Source organism: Seriola aureovittata, chromosome 10 (genome assembly GCF_021018895.1).
Source record: "Seriola aureovittata isolate HTS-2021-v1 ecotype China chromosome 10, ASM2101889v1, whole genome shotgun sequence".
NCBI classification, from domain to species: Eukaryota; Metazoa; Chordata; class Actinopteri; order Carangiformes; family Carangidae; genus Seriola; species Seriola aureovittata.
Window position 1 is genome coordinate 18,786,380 of NC_079373.1, and position 20,196 is coordinate 18,806,575.

The window sequence follows — 20,196 nt, forward strand, 5'->3', positions numbered from 1 at the left end:
ACATAGTGTTGCTACTGTCCGATCAGGCACAAATTGAAAAAGCCAATAAAAATTGGTTTTCTCCCGCCAGCTGCCATCTCACAAGACTCTGAAAATGGCCACTCTGGATCCATGCATGCCTCCCAGCCAGCGGCATTGACTCGTGTGTCAATATACCTGCAACCCTTTACTAGTTCAAGTGAGAAAAAATCAAGACAGCGGGTTGTTTAATGACAGAATAAATCCAGGAGGACGCTTAAAGGAATTGATATCCTGACAATAATAACAGAGCCAAACAAAGCACCTCAGCAGCTTGCTCTGTCTGCCCCTGTAGCTAGATTAATAGACTACTTGGTCTGCCTGTTTAGGCCATTACCCCAGGATCAGATAAATGAAGAATAATAACCTTCTTTCCATTATCTCAGCTGTTTCATAGTCATGGTCAGTGTTTAATCTTAAATCCATTTTTTTTTCTCCCTTGAAGTGCTGTTATGACATGCAAGTTGTCACAGCAGCACATAATGTGTAAGATCATATCTGTGCGGCATGATTGGAGAAGCTGGTAAATGAGGCCTGTGTCATTTACTACTCACAAAGACTTTTAAAGGTCAAACCCAAACTGTGGTTTCTATGGTAATCATAGCGGTGAGGTCTGTAATTGTCAAGAGCAGCAGGTTGCATTGACTAAAATATTATGGCATTATAATTATATCATTACGCGAGTATTATAATAGAACAGTGTAAAATTGAATTTTAATGTAAATGCTACATACTACTTTTCTCAAACCTATTTAATGTGTTGAGACGAGGAGGAGGAGGGTGAGTGAGGAAGAGTGGGTGAGGTTTTCGAGACACTAATGGAGGAGCTGATATAAGAGGGGTAAGGAGGAGGAGGAGGAGGAATGATGAGCTCTAAGAGGAGGAGAAAGGATGACTGCGCTTCTTTACATTACTACAGACTCTATACAGAGATAAAGATTTCCCTGTTAAGATCCCTGGTTTACTGTTACATCTCTTCTCACTCAGGACACTGAATACCTTTTAGCTGGGCTCGATACTAATATATTATTTTTTTCTGAATGAGAAAATAAAATGACTACATTGAAATGAGTGAAAAATGTAATTATATGCAAACAGCATTGTAAAACACCTTTTAACCATCCCAATTTAGCATTAATAAGCAACATATACACAATTAATAAACATCGAAACACTGTAAAATACTAAAACTGTTGTATTCGTATCAAGTTCAAAACATCGTATAACAATATCAACTGGACATTTTCCTATTTTATTATATTTACGAATGAAATATTTATCAATTTACTCTCCATGACAGCTGAGCAAACTCCATCCACTGATGTACACCATAAGATGTGGGTGAAAGCTCAAGAGGAAACCTAGTAGGTGGCCTTTGAGTGGCCTTGAACTCTTTTGTCAAATTACCATTACCAAGGTCAAGAATTTAAACTTCAACTTTAGTTTTGAACACTTGATGCTTGATATGTATATGTGCATAAAAAGTTAATGAAGGTTTTATTACACAGCGTAAGGATTTGTTCATATGTGTAATCAAATATCATTAAATATGATTACAGCTATTACACTTCATCAACCAAACATTTGGGTGAGGAGAAGAGGAGGGCGAGGAGAAGCACTGCTTATAAATGCTTAACGGCTGAATTTAGCTAAAGTGTCACCATGTAAACTACGCGCAAACAAAAGCTTCTCTTCCCTCTTTAGTAAGGGTGAGGAGGTGAAGACTGGCAGAAGTAAAGGAGGCAGAAGTTACAGAGAAGTGATGACAAGGCAAATAAAAGAGCTGGAAGAGAACAAGGTGGGTGACCATGGGTGGTGAGACAGGAAAAGATCCTGAGGAGATCAATCAGTAGGCTCCAAGTGTCTGGCCTCTGCCCGGACAGCGTGGGGACGACAGAGATCAATGACGAGTAAGGCCAACGGGCTGGTTCACCACTGGAGACAATATATTATAGACTGTAAACACACACTCCAGCCCAATGAAGGGGAGAAGGGAGAAGAGGAATGGGAAGGTTTGATACAAAGAGGTGAGGGAACGGAGGAACGAGAAACGATAAAAGAAAAATCCTGAAAGACTGAGACACAAATTGAAACAGTGCGACAACAGAGATTGACTTTTGACATTGAAAGTGTTCAGCTGGTTCTGTATGAAAGGTGAAGGTCCAGATTAAAACACTGTTGTAGCAGCGAGTTTCTACACCTACACAGGTGTAAAACTATCATCAGTGTTTTTATCAGCAGTTCATATTCAGTAGCTCTGTGCAACATGGAACATCACAGAGTTACATCCAGCACATATCTCCAGATACTGGTTAATGTTTGGAGGCCTCAGATGAAAGGGTGCAGACTAGGAGAGAAGAAGAAGAAGAAAAAGCGACACTTAAAAGCTGGCACCTATAGAAAATTCCCAAGAGAAAACGCTGGAGCAAAACATGAAATCACCTCCAACTCTTCAAAAGATATGGCACTCGCTCTAACTCTGGCAAACAGGGAATACTGATGAAAGCAGGAAATGTTCCCACGGGAATGCAAATGAATGTGCTCCTCCTCTTCCTTCGACCCACAGGAACACAACATGCCCACACCAAGAACACATCCATCCATCCATCCATCCATCCATCCATCTACCCATGGCGCTATACTCAGCCAAGAATTCCCTTATCTGTCTCTCGTCAAGTAAATGCCTCAGCTGTAGGAGATTTGGCAAGAAATATGAAGAAAGACAGAGGATGCTTATTTCTATTGTTCAGCAGTTTTCAGTATGGCTCTTATCCCTGCCTTGTTTCTATTGTTAAGCAGTTCTTTGAGAGTCTTTATGGAGCGGGAGAAAAATGGAGGTGTGCTCGGTTTTTGTTTTTCCTTTATCGAGTGGCAACAGGGACAGCACCTGCTTGTTTAAATCCGGCAGACACAGACTTTATACTGATGACTTCCACTGCTGGGCTATTTTCTATGATCCAGCCTCCTAAAAGCGCTAAAAACATTAAGCACTTGAGGAACTTTGTCTTGCAGGGGGTTGATGTGTTTTTCCCATGCAAGGCCTTTGACCACTGGCTCCTTCTGTTCTCAAGGATCGCGCTCCTCTTATCTAACATTCTCTATGAGTAGGTCTGCGTAGTTATGACGCAAGCACATTTCCAAGTATCTGTTTTAGAATTAGCATTGAATTATACATTTCCTTGACACAGAGGGATTATAAGCAGTTGTCATACCACAACCTTGGATCCATTTCCAACTCACTTTTGCTTAATTCATATAATAACAATATATTCACAAAGATGATATTTCCCCTCCCTAGCAGTTCAGTCTAAATGAAAGATATCTCATCAACAAACACAAGCCTTCTTCAAAGACTGTGCCTCTCATAGATGTGATTCATTCATTTTAATAACTCAAGTCTCATGATGTAGATATTTTTCACATAGTGCAAAAAGGTATTCAAATTAATTCAAATAACTGAATAGCACAGCCCTATTGCCAACCATGGCCAAAGTCTGATTTGCCAAACCAAATGTGGACATTTTACAGTTAGTCGATGAGATTTGTGGCCCTGAACTCATCGACTTCCCATGCCCACATCAACCGTCTACCTTGACCAGACTTGGCAGGCATTTATTATGCCAGTGTACTCGTGACATAAGGGGTGGAGGTGCGAAAGAGAAACAGAGAGATACGGTCCAGTGTCATGTCTTATGACCTAATGACCTTCACCCAGCGTGGCCCCAGCATGACTCTGAGCAGTAGGAGCAAACAGCCAGCCAGGAACAGCTTAGCACTGACCACTGCTGGAACAGTGCCAGCTGGTAGGAACCAGAGCGAGAGCATCAAAAGCTTCAATACACTGCCTAAAAGGATTGAGCATGATCCCGGTGTGTAATTCTTTTCCTCCCTATCTGGGATATGGAGGACGGAAATAAAGCTAAATGCTCTTAATGTTTAAGAAGGAAAAGAGATAATTTAGTTGGTGCGAGGACGTACGTATCGTACTCAGCTGTCCATTTTGAGAAATATTTCTACAGTGTGTCTGCACGGCTGTTTGTGTGCATGTTACAGTACACTGCAATGAGCACACCAAGCTGCTGGGCTTGAGAAACAGGCTTCCACTCTGTTGGCATCTGGTCGTAGGTAGCAGAGTATGAAGGCAGCGCAGACCTCAGTGCTGGAGCCCTGCCTGGGTGTTTATTGCAGGCCCATAGCTCGGATCTCCACCGTCTGTGAACCAGCACCAGGCTGACAAATGCCTAAGAGGTGATAGTGAGACTGGGTGAGAGCACTGAAGCACCCGGAGGAAAAACAATTCCGGACTGAACCCTCAAACAACCTCATATAACGGAGCTGTCAACACTCCTAAGCTTGAAAAATGACGGGGAAGGACTCACTATTTGTAGGATTACAGCTAGTTATCAGAGGCTGGTGGCTAAACCAAGCTGTTTGAAGTGAAATCATGTACATTCAAGGGAACATTAATTATCAAGGGGCTATGCGTTGCTGCATAAGGACCAGTACTTAAAAAAAGACTACAGTAATGGAACGACAAACTTAAATTTTAAAAATGACTTATTATGACTTGGCAGCATGCTGGAGCAATTGTTTGCACTGTCGCCTCGCAGCAAGAAGGGTCTGGTTTCAAACCCCAGTTGAGGCGTTTGTCGCCACAGTCCAAAAACATGCACACTAGGTTAACTGGCGACTCTAAAGTACCCACAGGTGTGAATGAGAGTGTGAATGCTCGTTTATCTCTATATGCCATAGACTGGCGACCTGTACCCCGCCCTCGCTCAATGTCAGCTGGGATTGGCTCCAGCCCTCCCGCGACCCTTATAAGGATTAGCGGTATAGATGGAGTGGACTTGGGTCTCATTTTTGAAGCTGTGGCCAACATTACCACTTTGTTTGGGGGTAAAAGTTAAGGTTAGCACAACTCAAACATCAGTAGTAATCTGTCGTTACACAGCAAAACCATGTGTGTGCACAACTATGGCAGGTATGTTTACACAGTTAAAGTTCTACCATGATGGATTTTTACAATGGACAGTTTGAATAATGATTTTACCAATCACCTATGTCTTCTCTTTCATAGACGTTTGCCTCACAGTACCTGATTTAAAACATGATCAACTGTTTCCTGCATCCTCAAGCGTAGCGTAGTTTAGCAAAGACTATTAACTCAGTGAGCACAATCTTCTTATCATTCGTTATTATTATTACCGTAGGAACACCAAAAAAAAATTGGATTTACCCTTTAATGCGTTGTACAGGCGAGTTTTGGAGAAACTCTGCAGACCTTAGGAATCTGAGGCCAGTCTATAGACAGCAATGGAAAACTTTCCTCCCGACAGTAACTCTGGTTAGTTTCTTGTTAAGATCCAAACAACTTCACTGTCACATTCGATTCATCTCAAGTATAACAATAGCTAACTGTGTCCACATGCCTTTTTCTGTACATCTTGGGTGCTGGAACTGCTCCAGATCAGAGTTTCAAAGCCGAAGTCTCAGTGTTACACAATCAGATCTCATCCATGCTTGAGAATTGTGTCACAACTACTACTTCATTGTCACCTCTGTTTGGGCTGTAGGCGATTATTGTGTGTTTGTCATTCATGTTGCAAACGTCACTGTGTAAGTTCCTCTCTCTTATCCTTCTGCTGTTCAAGCTGTCACAGGTTCATATTTTACAGCTTACTGCCTTGCTTTCTTAGAATCCACAATAATTGCTCTATTATCTTCCATTTAAACTGTCAACCTGTAGCAGTGCTTTGAGGGACTCTCTGGACCAAGTTGGCAGTGGAGTCCTTGATTAAGGACAAAAATTTCATCAAACTTTTTTTAGAAACAGAGAAAACAAAAAGTGCAAGCTCAGACATCCTGGGCTAGGGTGCTCAGGCTGATGTACCAAATGCCTCATGGGAGATCCATTTCCACTTGGCTGGCTGTGGATCCAATCAGCCAGCAGGAGAGAACTCTGTCAACCAAATGTCAGAGACGAGGCCACTGACTCACCACCTGGAGTCATCACCCTAAATCGCTCGCCGACTATCCTTTTTAAATCCGTGACAACACTGAGATGCTAAATAAATGTGATGGGTACCTGGAAAAATGAGTCATGTATCACTGATCTCCACGGTCAAGTCTAAATGTCAAATTGAGCAATGACGCTATGACGCTAATCCCTATGTTTGGGTCCATTTACAGATTACACGAAGCCTAATACCCAGCTAGTAGTCACAGCATTGTATCATGACAGCCAAGCCTGTGTTGTGCAGTTGAGTCTCGCTGATCAGCCATGTGTTTATTTACTAGTCACTCCATGCTCTCTGCTCCTCATCATTCTCAGGGAAGGCTCCCGGTGCCAGCTCCATCCCATCTCCCATAAACTATCAGCAAGGCCGGAGCGATGTGAGGCGGCCATATTTACAGCCCTGGAAGCAATTGGAGGTTAACAATGAGGCCTGGCTTCTACGGTTTATGAGCTGCTTCAAAATTGCCACAATGATTAAAATCTCCGTCAGGTGAAAGACAATGGTGCAGCCCTTTCTCTCAACCCTCCTGTGAAATATCTCCTCACATTTGCCCTCCTTCCCTCTCCCCTCCTCTCCTCTCCCCTCCTCGACCTCGTTTGCAGGCCTTTACCTTGGCTAACTGGGCTTTATTGTCCACTGTCTTATTAATGTCTCTGCACTGAGAATTGTTGGCCTTCTCTGTGTGTGTGTGTGTGTGTGTGTGTGTGTTGGTCATTAACATAGGGTTTTTAAGATATCAGTCCATCATAGATTTATTAACCTGACACTTAAAGACATTTTTCATTGCCTGTGATTATGCAGAAAATAAACCACTACACTAGAACACTTTGAAAAGACTTTAAAAAGACTAAAGTCTGACACTCTCTCACATCTAAAGACAAGAGTTTTTAGTCACACTCTATAAGATTTTGTAAAGACCGGGGATCTTGCAGGGTCACTATTTGCAAGATTAGATTCCTTTCCATCACGCCTTTTGCTGTTTGAAATTCTACATCATCATCATCATTATTATTATCATTATTATTATTAAATAAAGTTAGTGACTCAACAATATTATTGTCATGATCTGCCCCTAAAATTGGTATTTATAATTCCCTGTTTTATTTCAAAATTTTTTCCTTGTGGTCCAATTGCCCTTGCCTCTCTTATGTATTCAATATCAACTGGGTTTGCTGCTTCCTGTTGGAGAAAGCGTCATTTAACTCTTTGAATGAGCCAAGACTAAAAAACTTACGATAGTATTAAACACGTTTGAAATTGTGAAATGAGCTATATGTCTGTGACACGGCAGGTTCGCATTGCAGTATCTCTTAAAAACTGCACGGTCCGTAAAAAAGAAAAAAATTCTGAGTTCTTACAAGTTATGAAGAGAAGAGGCAAAAGGTGCAGTTATTTTCAGTCGTGGGGTGGGGGGGTCGTGGGAGAAGAAACAAACAGAGGAGAGCAGACAACTCCACGTCAAACAGCAGCTGGACACATGTTTTACTCAATACAGTCCGCATTGTTTGTGCATTGTTCATGCACTGTATTGATCAGCTGACAACCGTCATTACAGCAAGTCCCTTTACATCACAGACAGTTATTTTACAGAGCAGAGCCACAGCTCTGCTTTTTATTCCTGCTGCTATCATATGTATAAATCTGACCACACCAGCTGAAATGTATAATATAATAATACTGTATAATAATATCACAATTATATTGTTTTCACATTATCATACAGAATATATTGTACACTATATGAAAATACAGCATATATTGTGAAAACTAATCTTATTACCATACATTTATATATTGTTATTTTAAGGCCATGTATATATTTTTCTTCCTCAGTTTTCCTTCGCGTGTCTGTCTGAGCAACCCATCTACCCAACGTCAGCGACACAAGTGGTCCTTCGTTTATCTTTCAGTCAACGTTAATGATTTCCATTTTCATCCAATCTTCTCCTCTCCTCTGTCTCTTTTTGTCCTCCAGCCTTTTTGTTTCCTGTGGAGACCCCAACCCTCCTCTTTTTTGCCTTCATCGTTCATCCCTCTCATCCTGAACACGAGATGAAGGGGCGGACCCACAAAAGCAATCCCCGACAGACAGGAAAAGGAAGACGCAGAGCACAGAATCCACATCTCATCCATATTAACAAGACACACAGGAACATACACACACGTCCCCACATGCATGGTCATATGTAAGCACCGAATGGCATGAGAACAAAAGTGCTCCCTGTTTTATAAAACCTTAATGTCAGCCTGTCAGACAAAGTGGTAACCATTTAGAGGCTCCCCTGGAGGTGGCACACACACAAACACACAACTACACACACACACAAAAACACCTTGAGACAGTGTAAATCTATTGCCTGAAAAGCAGGTGGCCAGAGAGATTTTCCATGTCTTTCAAAAAAATAAAAACCACCCCAAGTCAGTCCCTGTAATTGCCAACCCCCCTCCCCCCGACACACTCCGTCAACTATTTAAGCTGCAATTTTAGTGATTTGCAGGCAAAGAAAGAAAGGTGCAGAGGCAAACATTTGCTGCTCAGTCACAGCCTTTCACTGAGGCTGAGGAAATGTAATTACTTCCTCTACAGAAGATCCAGCTCCACATCTTCCCACCCCTCTTAACTCCTGATTTTCTTGCGTTTCCTTCAATCAACTACTGGCCTGTCTTTTGTCTGTCCTCTACATGTTTTTAATTTTTTTATTTTTCCTACTTCCATCAAATGTTGCCAGTTTAACACTCCCTGTGGTTCCTCTCTCCTGCTACCGCTTTCTGTATCCATTTGGCAACAAACAAGAGAGGCGCTGGACGTATTTACAAGGCTTTTATCAGAAGCCTTTACTCACACCAAGGATGCCACTCTCTCTCTGTCGCTTGCACTTGTGTTTGTGAGAGAAACAGAGAGATGAAAAGTGACTTTATTTGACAGACGACTGTCATTTAGAGACCCAACATGCGTGCAGGTCTTATAAAAGTCCTCGTTAAATCAATTTACGCAGTAAGCAATGTGTATGTATATCTATATATTTATATATAGATATATATATCTGTGTGAGTGTGTGTGTGTGTGTGTGTGTAACCTTACTGGGCAGCTTTACAAAACATTAGAGGAGCTTAATAGAGGAGGCAAACTCTCCCTCTGTCCCTCTGACCCATATTACAGCACATTAAACACACTTAAACATCCCCCCTTCTCTCTCTCTCTCTCTCTCTCTCTCTCTCTCTCTCTCTCTCTCTCTCTCTATCTCTCCCTCTAAGACACATACACATCCAGTGTGTAACTTATCTCAGGCTATCAGGCCTGGAAACACAGACTACAGCTTTGACCTTTGGCACTGACATTTTGCAAGTGAAGGAAAGCTCTCACTGGAGCAGCCTCACATTACGTCGCTTTGCATTTCCTCGAGATCTCGGTGCCGTATGAGCAGCCAAGTCTGGAGGTCTGCGAGACATAGTATACTACGTACACACACATGCACACTCAGGTCAAGAATTGCTGGAACAAAGAGAGCTAGTAAATGGGCATGTAAATTATAGATGGAGAGAGATGTGGCTATAGAGCCGAACAGAAAGATCTTAAGGGTGAGCTGTGTTGACATGCACACACACGCACACACATTTGAAAGGCTACAACGTAGTGCTTGTTACCAATAGAGCGGTGTTATAGACAACCATAAATGGATCCCAGTCTTATCCTCTCAAGATCATAAATCCAAATAAGCACCTCCTGTAGCGGGCCAATCCTATCTCCTATACTGTAATTGTGATGATTTACAGCGTGTTTACCATCCAAGTATGAGCACAGTTCATCTAAGTGATCATTATTTGATGCAATCCAAATCCATCACTCGTTGTTTAGGGAGCAAATGACAAAGCGAGGCCATTAAAATTCATAAAGAGCGTGCCATAAACTTTCTGACACATTTTCAGTGACTTCAGCAGAATGCTTACAGTGCAGCTGAATATTTGAGCTTCAGTGCACGAGACTGACTCATCCTGAGAGCCGCTTTTCATTTGACTGCTACAGAAGAGGAGTCCTAACGCTATCAGGCAGGTTTAGAGTTTAGAGGAGGGCCGTTCAGAAACACCCCTGCCGACTTCCCCTCATGACTCTTATCTCTTCAAGCACATTTCCTAAAGCCTTCGCTTAAATCGATTTTGAAGACGACTGCATTTTATAGAATGAGATGTATCGTCCTCTTTTCTTTGCTGTTCCCCCCGTGGCTATAGTCGACAGCCGCACAGCAATATCGTAACAATTTAGGTTTTAACTTTTAACTTCGTTTAAACTCCTGCAGCTACAGATTGTGTCTGGCCAAGTACATGTATGGTGTATTAGAGTGATGTTACACTCCCAATAACATTGTTACTACTGCACATGCAGGTCAGAAATCAGTTGGACTGTGATATGATACAGGAAAATATAATCTCTCAGCACTATCAGGAACACCATACTAATACTGGGTAGGGTCCTCCAGTTGCTCTAAAACCGCCTCGGTCCTTCACGGCCGCAAGATGTCGGAAACTTCTGCTCCATGTTGACATGATTGAATCACATCATTTGTGCAAATTTGTCAGCTTGTTCACACTGCCAAACCAGTTTGAGAGACTTTTGCTTTGTGACACGGAGCATTATCCTGCTGTATGTAGCCGTTAAGAGGTGTTAAACTGTGGCCATAAAGGGATGCACATGGTCGACAACAACACTCAGATAGCCTGCGGCATTCAAAACAATGATTGATTGGTATTAAGGGGCCTAATGTGAGCCAAGAAAACATTCCCCAAACCATTACACCACCACCAGCCTGGACTGTCGACACAAGGCAGGTTCATGGATTCATGCTGTTGATGCCAAATTCTGACCCCGCCATCTGTGTGCCTCAGCAGAAATCCAGATTCATCACACCAGGCTACGTTTTTTTTCCAGTCTTCAACCTGACGTGAACCGTCTTCAACCTGACGTGAACCTCAGGGCCCAACGTGTTGTGCATTCTGAGATGCTCACCATCGCTGTAAAGAGTGGTTATCTGAGTTACCGTAGCCTTTCTGTCAGCTCCAACCAGTCTGGTCATTCTCCTCTGACCTCTGTTATTGTGGATGGTGTTCCCATCCATAGAACGGCTGCTCACTAGATGTTTTTTTGCACCATTCTGAGCGAACTCTACAGTCCACATCGAAGCAACTGAGATCACATTTCCTCCCATTCTGATGGGAGGAAATGTGATCTCAGTGAAGCTCCTGACCTGTACCTGCAGGATTTCATGCACTGCACTGCTGCCACATGATTGGCTGACTGGATGACTGAATGAATAAGCAGGTGTGATAAAGGTGCTCAGTGAGTGTCTCCGGACCACAATCAGCATGGATATTTAAAATCGGGTCCCGGTCGGGTGCCACTTCCTGATTAAAGTAAAACAACATTTAGAATAAACTCGAATCTTACTTATTGTTAACTGTCTAATTCATCTGAATTCACTCCACATACAGCACCTTCGCAGGGACTTCCTTTATAGCTCTGGGTAATGATCCTATCTAGCAGGCAGAGACGTAAAAGCTTTTTTATTATCAAAATACCAATAACTAGACCTGATACAGCTCATTAATCTGTGTCCGTCCACGGCCCTCGCTCTTCAGTGGTTTTGGTCTCTTTCAACATCAAACATTCCGCACGGCCAAGCACGCAGTGAACATTTAATTGATGCGGATTGTTTGCCTTCGTGGCCTGATTATTCAGCACTTCAGGTAGTTGTACCAATAAACGAGTCTCAGGCAAGATACTACTTCAAGGTAGACAGTCTGTCAACATGAGTGGCAAGTACTGGGGTAGGGACCCCATCGAGTGAGGCTGAGGGAGGAGGGGCTGATAATAAATTGCCTGTCTCAAGGCCAAACGATTAGTGGTGAATCTTGAGAGTTTTAAAAGTGTCTTCTTTTTTTTCTACTTTACTGACATAGACAGAAAACGGCTTCATATCATTTGTGTAAGAGAGATAAAAGAGCGCAGCACAGGAGAGGTGTTTCTGACTGCTCCTTGTAGTTTCACACCCTGAGACACAAACTCTTATTGTCAATGCTTTCTCATCAAATTTTGGAATTAAAACCTGTTGTCCTGCAGAGAACAGACAACCACAAATAAGCAGTTGTGTATAAAATCAACATTTCCTGAGTGTAGCAGGCCCCTCACCCCAATTATCCCTTCTAAGCATGAGCTAGCAAGATATTTCTCTTTGTAATCCGTCTCCGCAGACATTCAGATCAGACTGTAAACATTTGCACACAGAGCTTAGTACAGATTTGGAAAGCTGCGTTGTCAAAAAATTATGACAGCAGTTTCTTTTTTTTTTGGAGGAGGAGGAATTTTGATAATAATCCCCATTTGGACCGCTTGTTGGAACCAACAGGAGTTTGGCATCTCACCACACAGTTGGAGCAATTTTTTTCTCTGCAGGTTCTGGAGTAGCCTGAAACTTCTCTGTGAGTCTAGAATTGCTGTACTTAACCCTAAAATCCAGCCACTGTCAGGGGAGCCGAGAGTAAAGCTTGAGATTGTCTCAGTGGTTTACTGCAGCACGTACCAAGTGTGAATGATCTCTGGCAGTGGTCCAAACTCTGTCTCATGTTCTCCTGTTTGATATCAGTGTCTGTTTAATTTGACATCTCTCAGGATTAACACTGTCGCAGAAATAAATCCTGGAGGAGGAGGTTAAATTGCATGATGTATTCACAATATATTTTGAACTGGAAACAATAATAAAATTCACTGTAGTGGGCGGGGTCACGAGGTGAAGCTGTAGATGGGTTTCAGTTAAAAGGAAAGTTTTTAAATGATGAAATCTGACCCCTCTGCATCAGCCCATTTCATAAAAACCTTCACCTGTATGCAGATTCTGTTTTGCTTCATCCCTAATCTCTTTTCCATTATGAAAGGAGGGTGCTGTTTTTTTTTTTTTTCGAGCACTAATCAGTGGGTGCACAGAGAAAGGAGCCCAATGTGTTTGATGATAATTAAGATCTGAAGAGTGATTGTTGCAGTGCTGATGAGCTCCTCCACACACATGAGCAATCAGTGGTGTTTGTGTAACAAACAAACAATACTTACAATACATAACTGTTTTTTAGGAGTGCCTACATGAATTTTTATATTTCGTCAACTTTCACTTTTACTCCGCTGCATTTCGTAAATAAAATGTGAAAATTTTTACTCCAATACGTTTCCCCTAAGCATCTTCATGACTTTGTTCCTTCAAAATAAAATAGGAAGGAATTTGGTAGCCTGATGATGTTGGACTTCAGCTCAAGAAGAGCGGGATTGAATTCTCGTAGTTTTGAAAACCAAATTCTGTTGAAGATGAACGGCAAATGTTCTCAATTTAAAGTAATGACTGAGTTGTTACTGTAGGGAAGGAAGGGAGGAGGGAAGGAGGAAGGGAAGGGGGAATCTCTCTCTCACCCCCAACTTTCCTGTCTCTCTCTTACTGCTACTTTAATAAAGGCATAAAAAAGCCCCAAAAAAATAACTTGGGAGAGATGTGCTCCATTTTTAAGATAGTGCTTGCTTTTTTATTAGCAGCATTTATTTGTACTATTACTTTCATTACTTACATTTAATATCAGGAAATTACTTTTTATACTCAAGTACTGGAAATATCAGCTACTTTAGGACTTTTACTCAAGTAATATTCTAAAAACCAAAGTTGTTTTCTGGTAAGATACAGTATCTGTACTTTTACTTATTTCTGGCTTTCAGGAATTTCATCCCTCCCACTGTAAGCAATAAGCCTCATTGTTGCTTAGTCAGAGGGATGTGGGTGAGGGAGGGTGAGCATGTTTAGGCATCACATTAACATTCGGTCCAGAGTGGTGAGACAGAAAAGAAGACAGAAAGCAAAAGAAAGAAAGACTCACTGCCGCCTCGTCCTCCCTGCTGTCGCTGGTGTCCTCACTCTTGTGGTGGCCGGCTGAGGAGCGAGTGTCCCTCTTACGGCTGGCGTCCGTCCCCTCCGTCTGTCTCTCTCCATCTGGGCCAAGGTGAAAACATGGACACGGGTCGGAAAGCCAGCAAGCACCATCATCATCACCACAGTCATCATCATCCTCATTGTCATCATCCTCATCTCCATTTTAATCATCGTTAACAGCATCATTGTCATTCCGATCGCTATCATTATCATCATCATCACCGATAGCATAATTATAATTATGAATATCTCCATTATTATCCATCGTCAACGTGGTCAACAATAATTGCGAGCTATCACTCACTTTCCTTCCTACTGAGCCTCTCAACTGTAATCAAACCCAGATAAAACTTTCCACAGAAAAGAAGATTAAGTGGAAAAAAAATGTAACTAGAAAAGTGAAAAGAGACAAGAGAGAATAATAAGAGCCAGTCCAGAGGGGAAATGTGAAGAGGGGGGGGAGTGAAAATGGAGAAGAAAAAAAAAAGAGGAAGAGATTGAGAAATGGAGAGACATAAAGAATAGCTTTTCTTGCTGTGGAGTGGAGCTGTTAGGATGCTGTCATGCCACAGATGGATTATGGGACTTTTGCTGCACAATGATGACAGTTGCCTTGGCCGGGAGAGAACAACCGGAATTTAAATCCACTCATTACGAGTGTGTGTGTTTATGTGTGTGTGGGTGTGTGTGTGTGTGTGTGTGTGTGTGTGTGTGTGTGTGTGTGTGTTTGTGGGTCCGTCACAGAGCATATGGTCAAAACTGGTAAATCTCTTTGTGCTGCCTGCATAACACAACGCACATACATACACACACGCACACAGTGTCATGGACGATCAAACCTGAGCACAATTCAGTACAGAGCAGTACGGGATATTCAACACTTTATGAGAGCCAGGTTATTTGGAGTTACAAGGACTGAATGGATACTCATAAAGTTTCCTATAAGGGTTTCTGCCTCTACGAGGAGTTCATATAAAAAAGGGAATCCATACCCTATTCACTCCAATTTCTTTTTATTTGTATTGTACTGCATTCGATCCCATTTGGCTGACATGGTTCATGAATGCACAACATTGCTGCAGCTCAGATGGGCTGCCATAAAAGGTGGCGCCTGTGCCATTGACTCCCCTATAAAAAGCTGGGGAGTGGGTGAATTTTTGGTGTCCCAAATGCATTACAGCGAAAGTGGTTCATTACTGTCTGCTGAGCAGGGGTGGCTGTAGTGTATGCACATGCATACAGCCACACACACACACACACACACACACACACACACACACACACACACACACACACACACACACACACGAGGGGATGGATTGTGATTAAAAGAGAGAGGGGAGAACGAGTGGCTATAAAGCATAATGAGTACTAATGGTTTTCCAATATGTCCCCTTAACAATGAGTCTGAGTGGGCTGAATTAGATGGGGGGCTTTGGGGTAAGTGGTGTGTGTGTGTGTGCATGCGTGTGTGTGTGTGTGTGTGTGTGTCGGGGTGGAGCTGCTGGGAGGCTGATGTGGTCAAGGAGGAGAGAAAAAGGCAGATGGGTGTACAGTGCATGCTCACATTCATGTACAGAGACAGAGCAAAAAAAAAGAGAGGAGACGGCTGACCTACTGCGAGAGACAATCAAAGTCGAAAATAGAAATAAAATGTGGCAAAAGTTAAAGTTCTTCTCTTGTACAACTTGTACCGTCTCTCATGACAGTCTCCGGCAAACATAATCTGTGTAGATGATCTGTTTTCCTCTTTTGTTTGGATATCATCTCGCCTGTCTCCCTCTATTCCCTCTGCAATTCCACTGATTCCAGACAACTGTAGTAAGAATCTGCTTTGATCTGAAAAATCATCTCCTTTTGCTGAATAACCGAAACAGAGGAGAAACTTGCCATGTTCATAACGCATTCCCCTTCAAACAGTTTCCCCGTCTTTTCTCTCCCCTTGTGTGAGTTTATATTGTGTTGTATTTTTTCTGCACAGAAAAAGTTCGAGACATAAACATAAGACCACACAATGGAAGGTGAGGAAGCTTTCCATTATCATTTGAGCCACAGGAACCGTGCTGTGAAAGCCGCCAGCCCGCCGTCCAACTTGACATGGACAGTCTAAGTACGGCCTGCGGGGTCTATCAAAGCACCACCAGATCAAAGAGCGAACACCAGAGAGTAGACGCGCTGAAACCTCGTCTCACTTCAAGCCCGACTTTCCTGCCATTGTTGAGCCAAAAATAGCTGGACACTTCAACTTCAAAGTTTTGATCTCAGTGTACAACTAAAGCCTCCTTTGTCAAAAGTTCTAAATGTAGGTTTTAGCTGTGTGTCTTAGTAGAAATGCCTCAGGATGCTCCAGTCTTTTCATTTCATTTCCAACAAAGAATATGACATGGCAAATAGAATATAACAAATTACCTAAAAGCAGCCCCAATGGAAAATAAACAGTAAATTAATTTCTTTATGCAGTACAATTTATCTTATGCTTCATTGTGCTGTTTATTTTCGTTCTTCCTCTGCGTACACACCGCATGAGTCACTGCATGAGTCAACTGGCAGCACATCTCCCTTTAACCATTTATCTGAGACTATTACGAGCAGGCAATGCACCAGGGAGCAAGGTGAGATTCCCCTTTGCCCGGCCTCATTTATGTAAGTGATCACCTTAAATATGATTGAGCACAGGAACACAAAAACCTCACATCAGTCCCACTTGGAAATTAAATGAGTGATAAGTTCAAACCCCGAAATGGTGAAACCGACACTGAAATTTGTGCTGAAAATAACCTCTGAATAATATATGTTTTTGAGTTGTTTATCATATAAAAAGGGACCTCCGAGATTTAAAAAAAAAAAAAAAAGAAAGAAAGAAAAACAGAGTATCTTCACATATGCATCATAAGCTGACCGCAATATAATGTGATTTGCATGCCAAGGAAATATTCAAGTATTCAAGCTTTCTGTAATGTCATAAATAGAGACAAGATTGAGGGAGAGACAAAGAAAATCACCTCTGGAAACATCAGCCACATGTCAGAAAGCTGTCGACCAACATTAGGAAGAAAACTTCAACAAAGAATTCACTTTCAAATCATTTCTCTTCCTTTTTAGGTCCCTCAAGCATCATCTTTTGAAGTGTGAAGAGAATAATTTTTGACTGAACTTCTTTCCTGACAAAAAAAAAAAAAAAAAAAGTTCTTAAGCGCTAAAAGTACTATATGCTTCTCTGTAGCCTACACAGAGCCAGAGAACAGTTATCAATTAAAAAAATTAGGTGAAGTGCACCGTGGAAATACCTTCCTGCTGGTACTTACATCATCACAGTTACCATTAAATCATTAGTCAACCTTTAGGAAAGAGTCACTTTATATGAATAAATGTCAGTAAAATGTAAAAAGAACATTCACTGCTAATATATTCTTCTAATATCTCCCCAAAAGGAGCAGATAATGAGAACTGCAAAGCACTTTGTGTGTGTGTGTGTGTGTCTGTGTGTGTGTGTGTGTGTGTGTGTGTGTGTGTGTGACACAACATTTGTGGTCAAATGTTCAAACATCCTTTGCCAACATATCCCTCAGCACTCTTGAAAAAATAGGTTTGTGTTTGTGTGTGAGTGTATGAGTGTGTGAGTCCCAACCAAATGTATGCATCAAGTGTGGATACTGAAAGCTGCCGTGCCGCAATGAGAATGAGTCATAAATAACGTTCAGGGAGCAGTTTGATGAAGAAATGGTATTGTGGTGGCGAATCAGTCGTACACGCCATGAGGATGGAACCGCTGTTCTCCTAAGCCACCAGCATGCATTGTCACCATGCACTCACATGTGAACTACGATGAAGCGTGCAGCAGCCGCCAGGCGAGCTCAATCTGACCCCCGTGGGGAGCTGCAGCGAGTCAGGAATCAGTCCATGGACTGTGATGGGACTTCCTCAAACCTCCATGCTAGCTCTAATGAAGTAATGGAGAGTGGACTGGCAGGTTAATGGAAGCCAATAGACTACGCGCTCCACCACCAGCAGGAGACCAGGCGGAATACTAATGATTGAGGAGCCTCCTCTCTTATGTCTCTTATGCGTTATCCGTTCATATCCCCAAGTCCTAAAACAGCACAGCTATTTACTGTGCAGATAAGATAGCGGAGAGCAACTTCTGTAACCTCCAGAGGACACAGATAGTGACTGTTTTTTTGGAGTGTTTCGTAGATTAAGTCTGTGACAGAGTACATTAAAGAGCATTATAAACAGGAGTCGTATCTAAGGTTGATGTGGGTGGAATCTGTAGATAGAGACGGGGGCTGGGGGAAACTTAGCTTCCTCTACTTTTGAGTAGTGAGTAATAAGTTCCACCTTGCATGGCTGCTCTTTTAAAACTAATGATATTCTAAACTCGATAGCTTTCAGAGAACCGCGGCTGTCAGAGCTCGCATCTCCGCTGTACGTGTGCCAATTTATACATATTTGTGTATACGATGTATGCATACGCGTGTGCGTGTTGTGTGTCTGCGTCTTGTCTTATCTTTGAATGAGACTGACAACAACTGCTGGGTCTCACTGCGAGGCGCTGCTCCACTGTATGTTAAGTGATAGACAGAATGGTGATACAGCAGAATGCTAATGACAGAATCAAAGGAGTGAGTACAGCAACAGCTACAAGAACTGCAACGAAGGGCAGTTAGAAAAGAAAAGGCGAGAAAGATGAACATTTAGGAAGAGATAAATAAAACCGAGGTGGTTGAGTAGGACAAGTTTAGTCTGAGCATACGCAACAACTCCCAGTCATAACAAATTAACTAATAGTAATCTGTTCGGGAGCCCTTAGGATCTGCTCCATGTAACAGCCCCTCCGATAAACAGTGGGGAAAAAACAGCGGGGAAAAAACAGCATACAATCAAACACAGCAGCTCACAGTGGTTGCAGAAAATGCCAACGGTCAATATCACAATTCATTTGCCAGTGTTATATATAGAAGGCAGCTCCCACATGGTCTCCTTTGAAAAGGCACAGTCAAGCACACTTAATACGCAACCTTAATGGAGGCCTAACAACAGATCACAAACACAAACAGGTATATTAAATATACACTTTACAAGTTACAAATACACAACAAAAGCCCAAAGTGATGTTTGATTTATCCAATCCCAAACCCAATAACATAAAGCTGAGCTATTTAAATACTTACTCAAGTAAAGACAATTCACCAATTATATTCATTACTGTTCTTTTTGCCATTTAGCATTCGTCATGTGTAATTGTCATATTATGATGTGATCTGATATACAGTGGCTTCAGGAAGTATTCAGACCACTTTATTATTAGCCAGGTGATGAGCAGAGCCTGCTGTTCTACAGATATAGTGTTTGGAGTTCTGCCCAAAGTGAAGCCGTGTGAACACCTTGTAAAGCCATTGTGAAAACGAGCAACTAAATTAGATTCAAATATATTTTAAAGATAAAGGACACTCCTCATATTATCTTGCACTTTCAGCAGATTTTAATTCTGCAAACCTTCAAAAGAGCCCCAAATACTTTACAAATACCTTTAGTGGACTGAGACCTGGAGTCTGTGTGGGCTGCTCGACCACCCCAAGGTCTCTTATGTTTCTTTAAATATTTTGAGATTATATAAGAGGCTTTAGTTTTGACATTATCCTTGTTGGAGGAGTCCATGTAAAAAAGGATTACTGGTCAGAAACAATGCTTTAGTTGTCTCTGGCATTCAAATGAAGCTCAACATCTTGTATCAAGGGGCTTCATTTGTGCAAGAAAATCCTCCCACACAGTTACCACTAGCTGGTTCCTTTGACACGAGGCAGGACTGATGGATGACTTCATGCTGTTTACTTCACATTCTTACCCTGCTGTCAGCATGTCACAACCAAAATGAAGACGTGTTAGACAAGGTGAAGTATTTCCGCCGTCTGATCATTAAGAATTGATGAGCATGTGACCGCTTCAGCTTCATCGTCTTTTTTTTTTTTTTTTTTTTTTAAGCTTACAAAAGTGGCACCCAGCGTGTTCTTCTGCTGTTGCAGCTTCAAGGTTTGAAGAGCCGCATTCAGACGTGCCCTTCAGCAAATCACTAATGCACTGAGCTCATGCATGCTTGTGGCCTTCCCGTTTGCTTGAGCAAGTTCAGCCATCTGCCCCTGACCTTCCTCTCTGCCAAGGTGTTTTGGCTTGCTTTAGTGCAGCTGACTACACGCTTTCTTTTT

General features: G+C 42.1%; 1 protein-coding gene across 2 annotated transcripts in view; it reads right to left on the minus strand.

The window, feature by feature from the left end:
* Positions 1-20,196, minus strand: part of b4galnt4a (beta-1,4-N-acetyl-galactosaminyl transferase 4a) — a 127,950-nt gene that overhangs the window by 71,469 nt on the left and 36,285 nt on the right. For both annotated transcript variants that reach the window (XM_056387066.1, XM_056387067.1), the window contains exon 2: positions 13,941-14,053. In XM_056387066.1, coding sequence (XP_056243041.1) covers positions 13,941-14,053 — 113 coding nt within the window. The remainder of the gene's footprint in view (positions 1-13,940; positions 14,054-20,196) is intronic.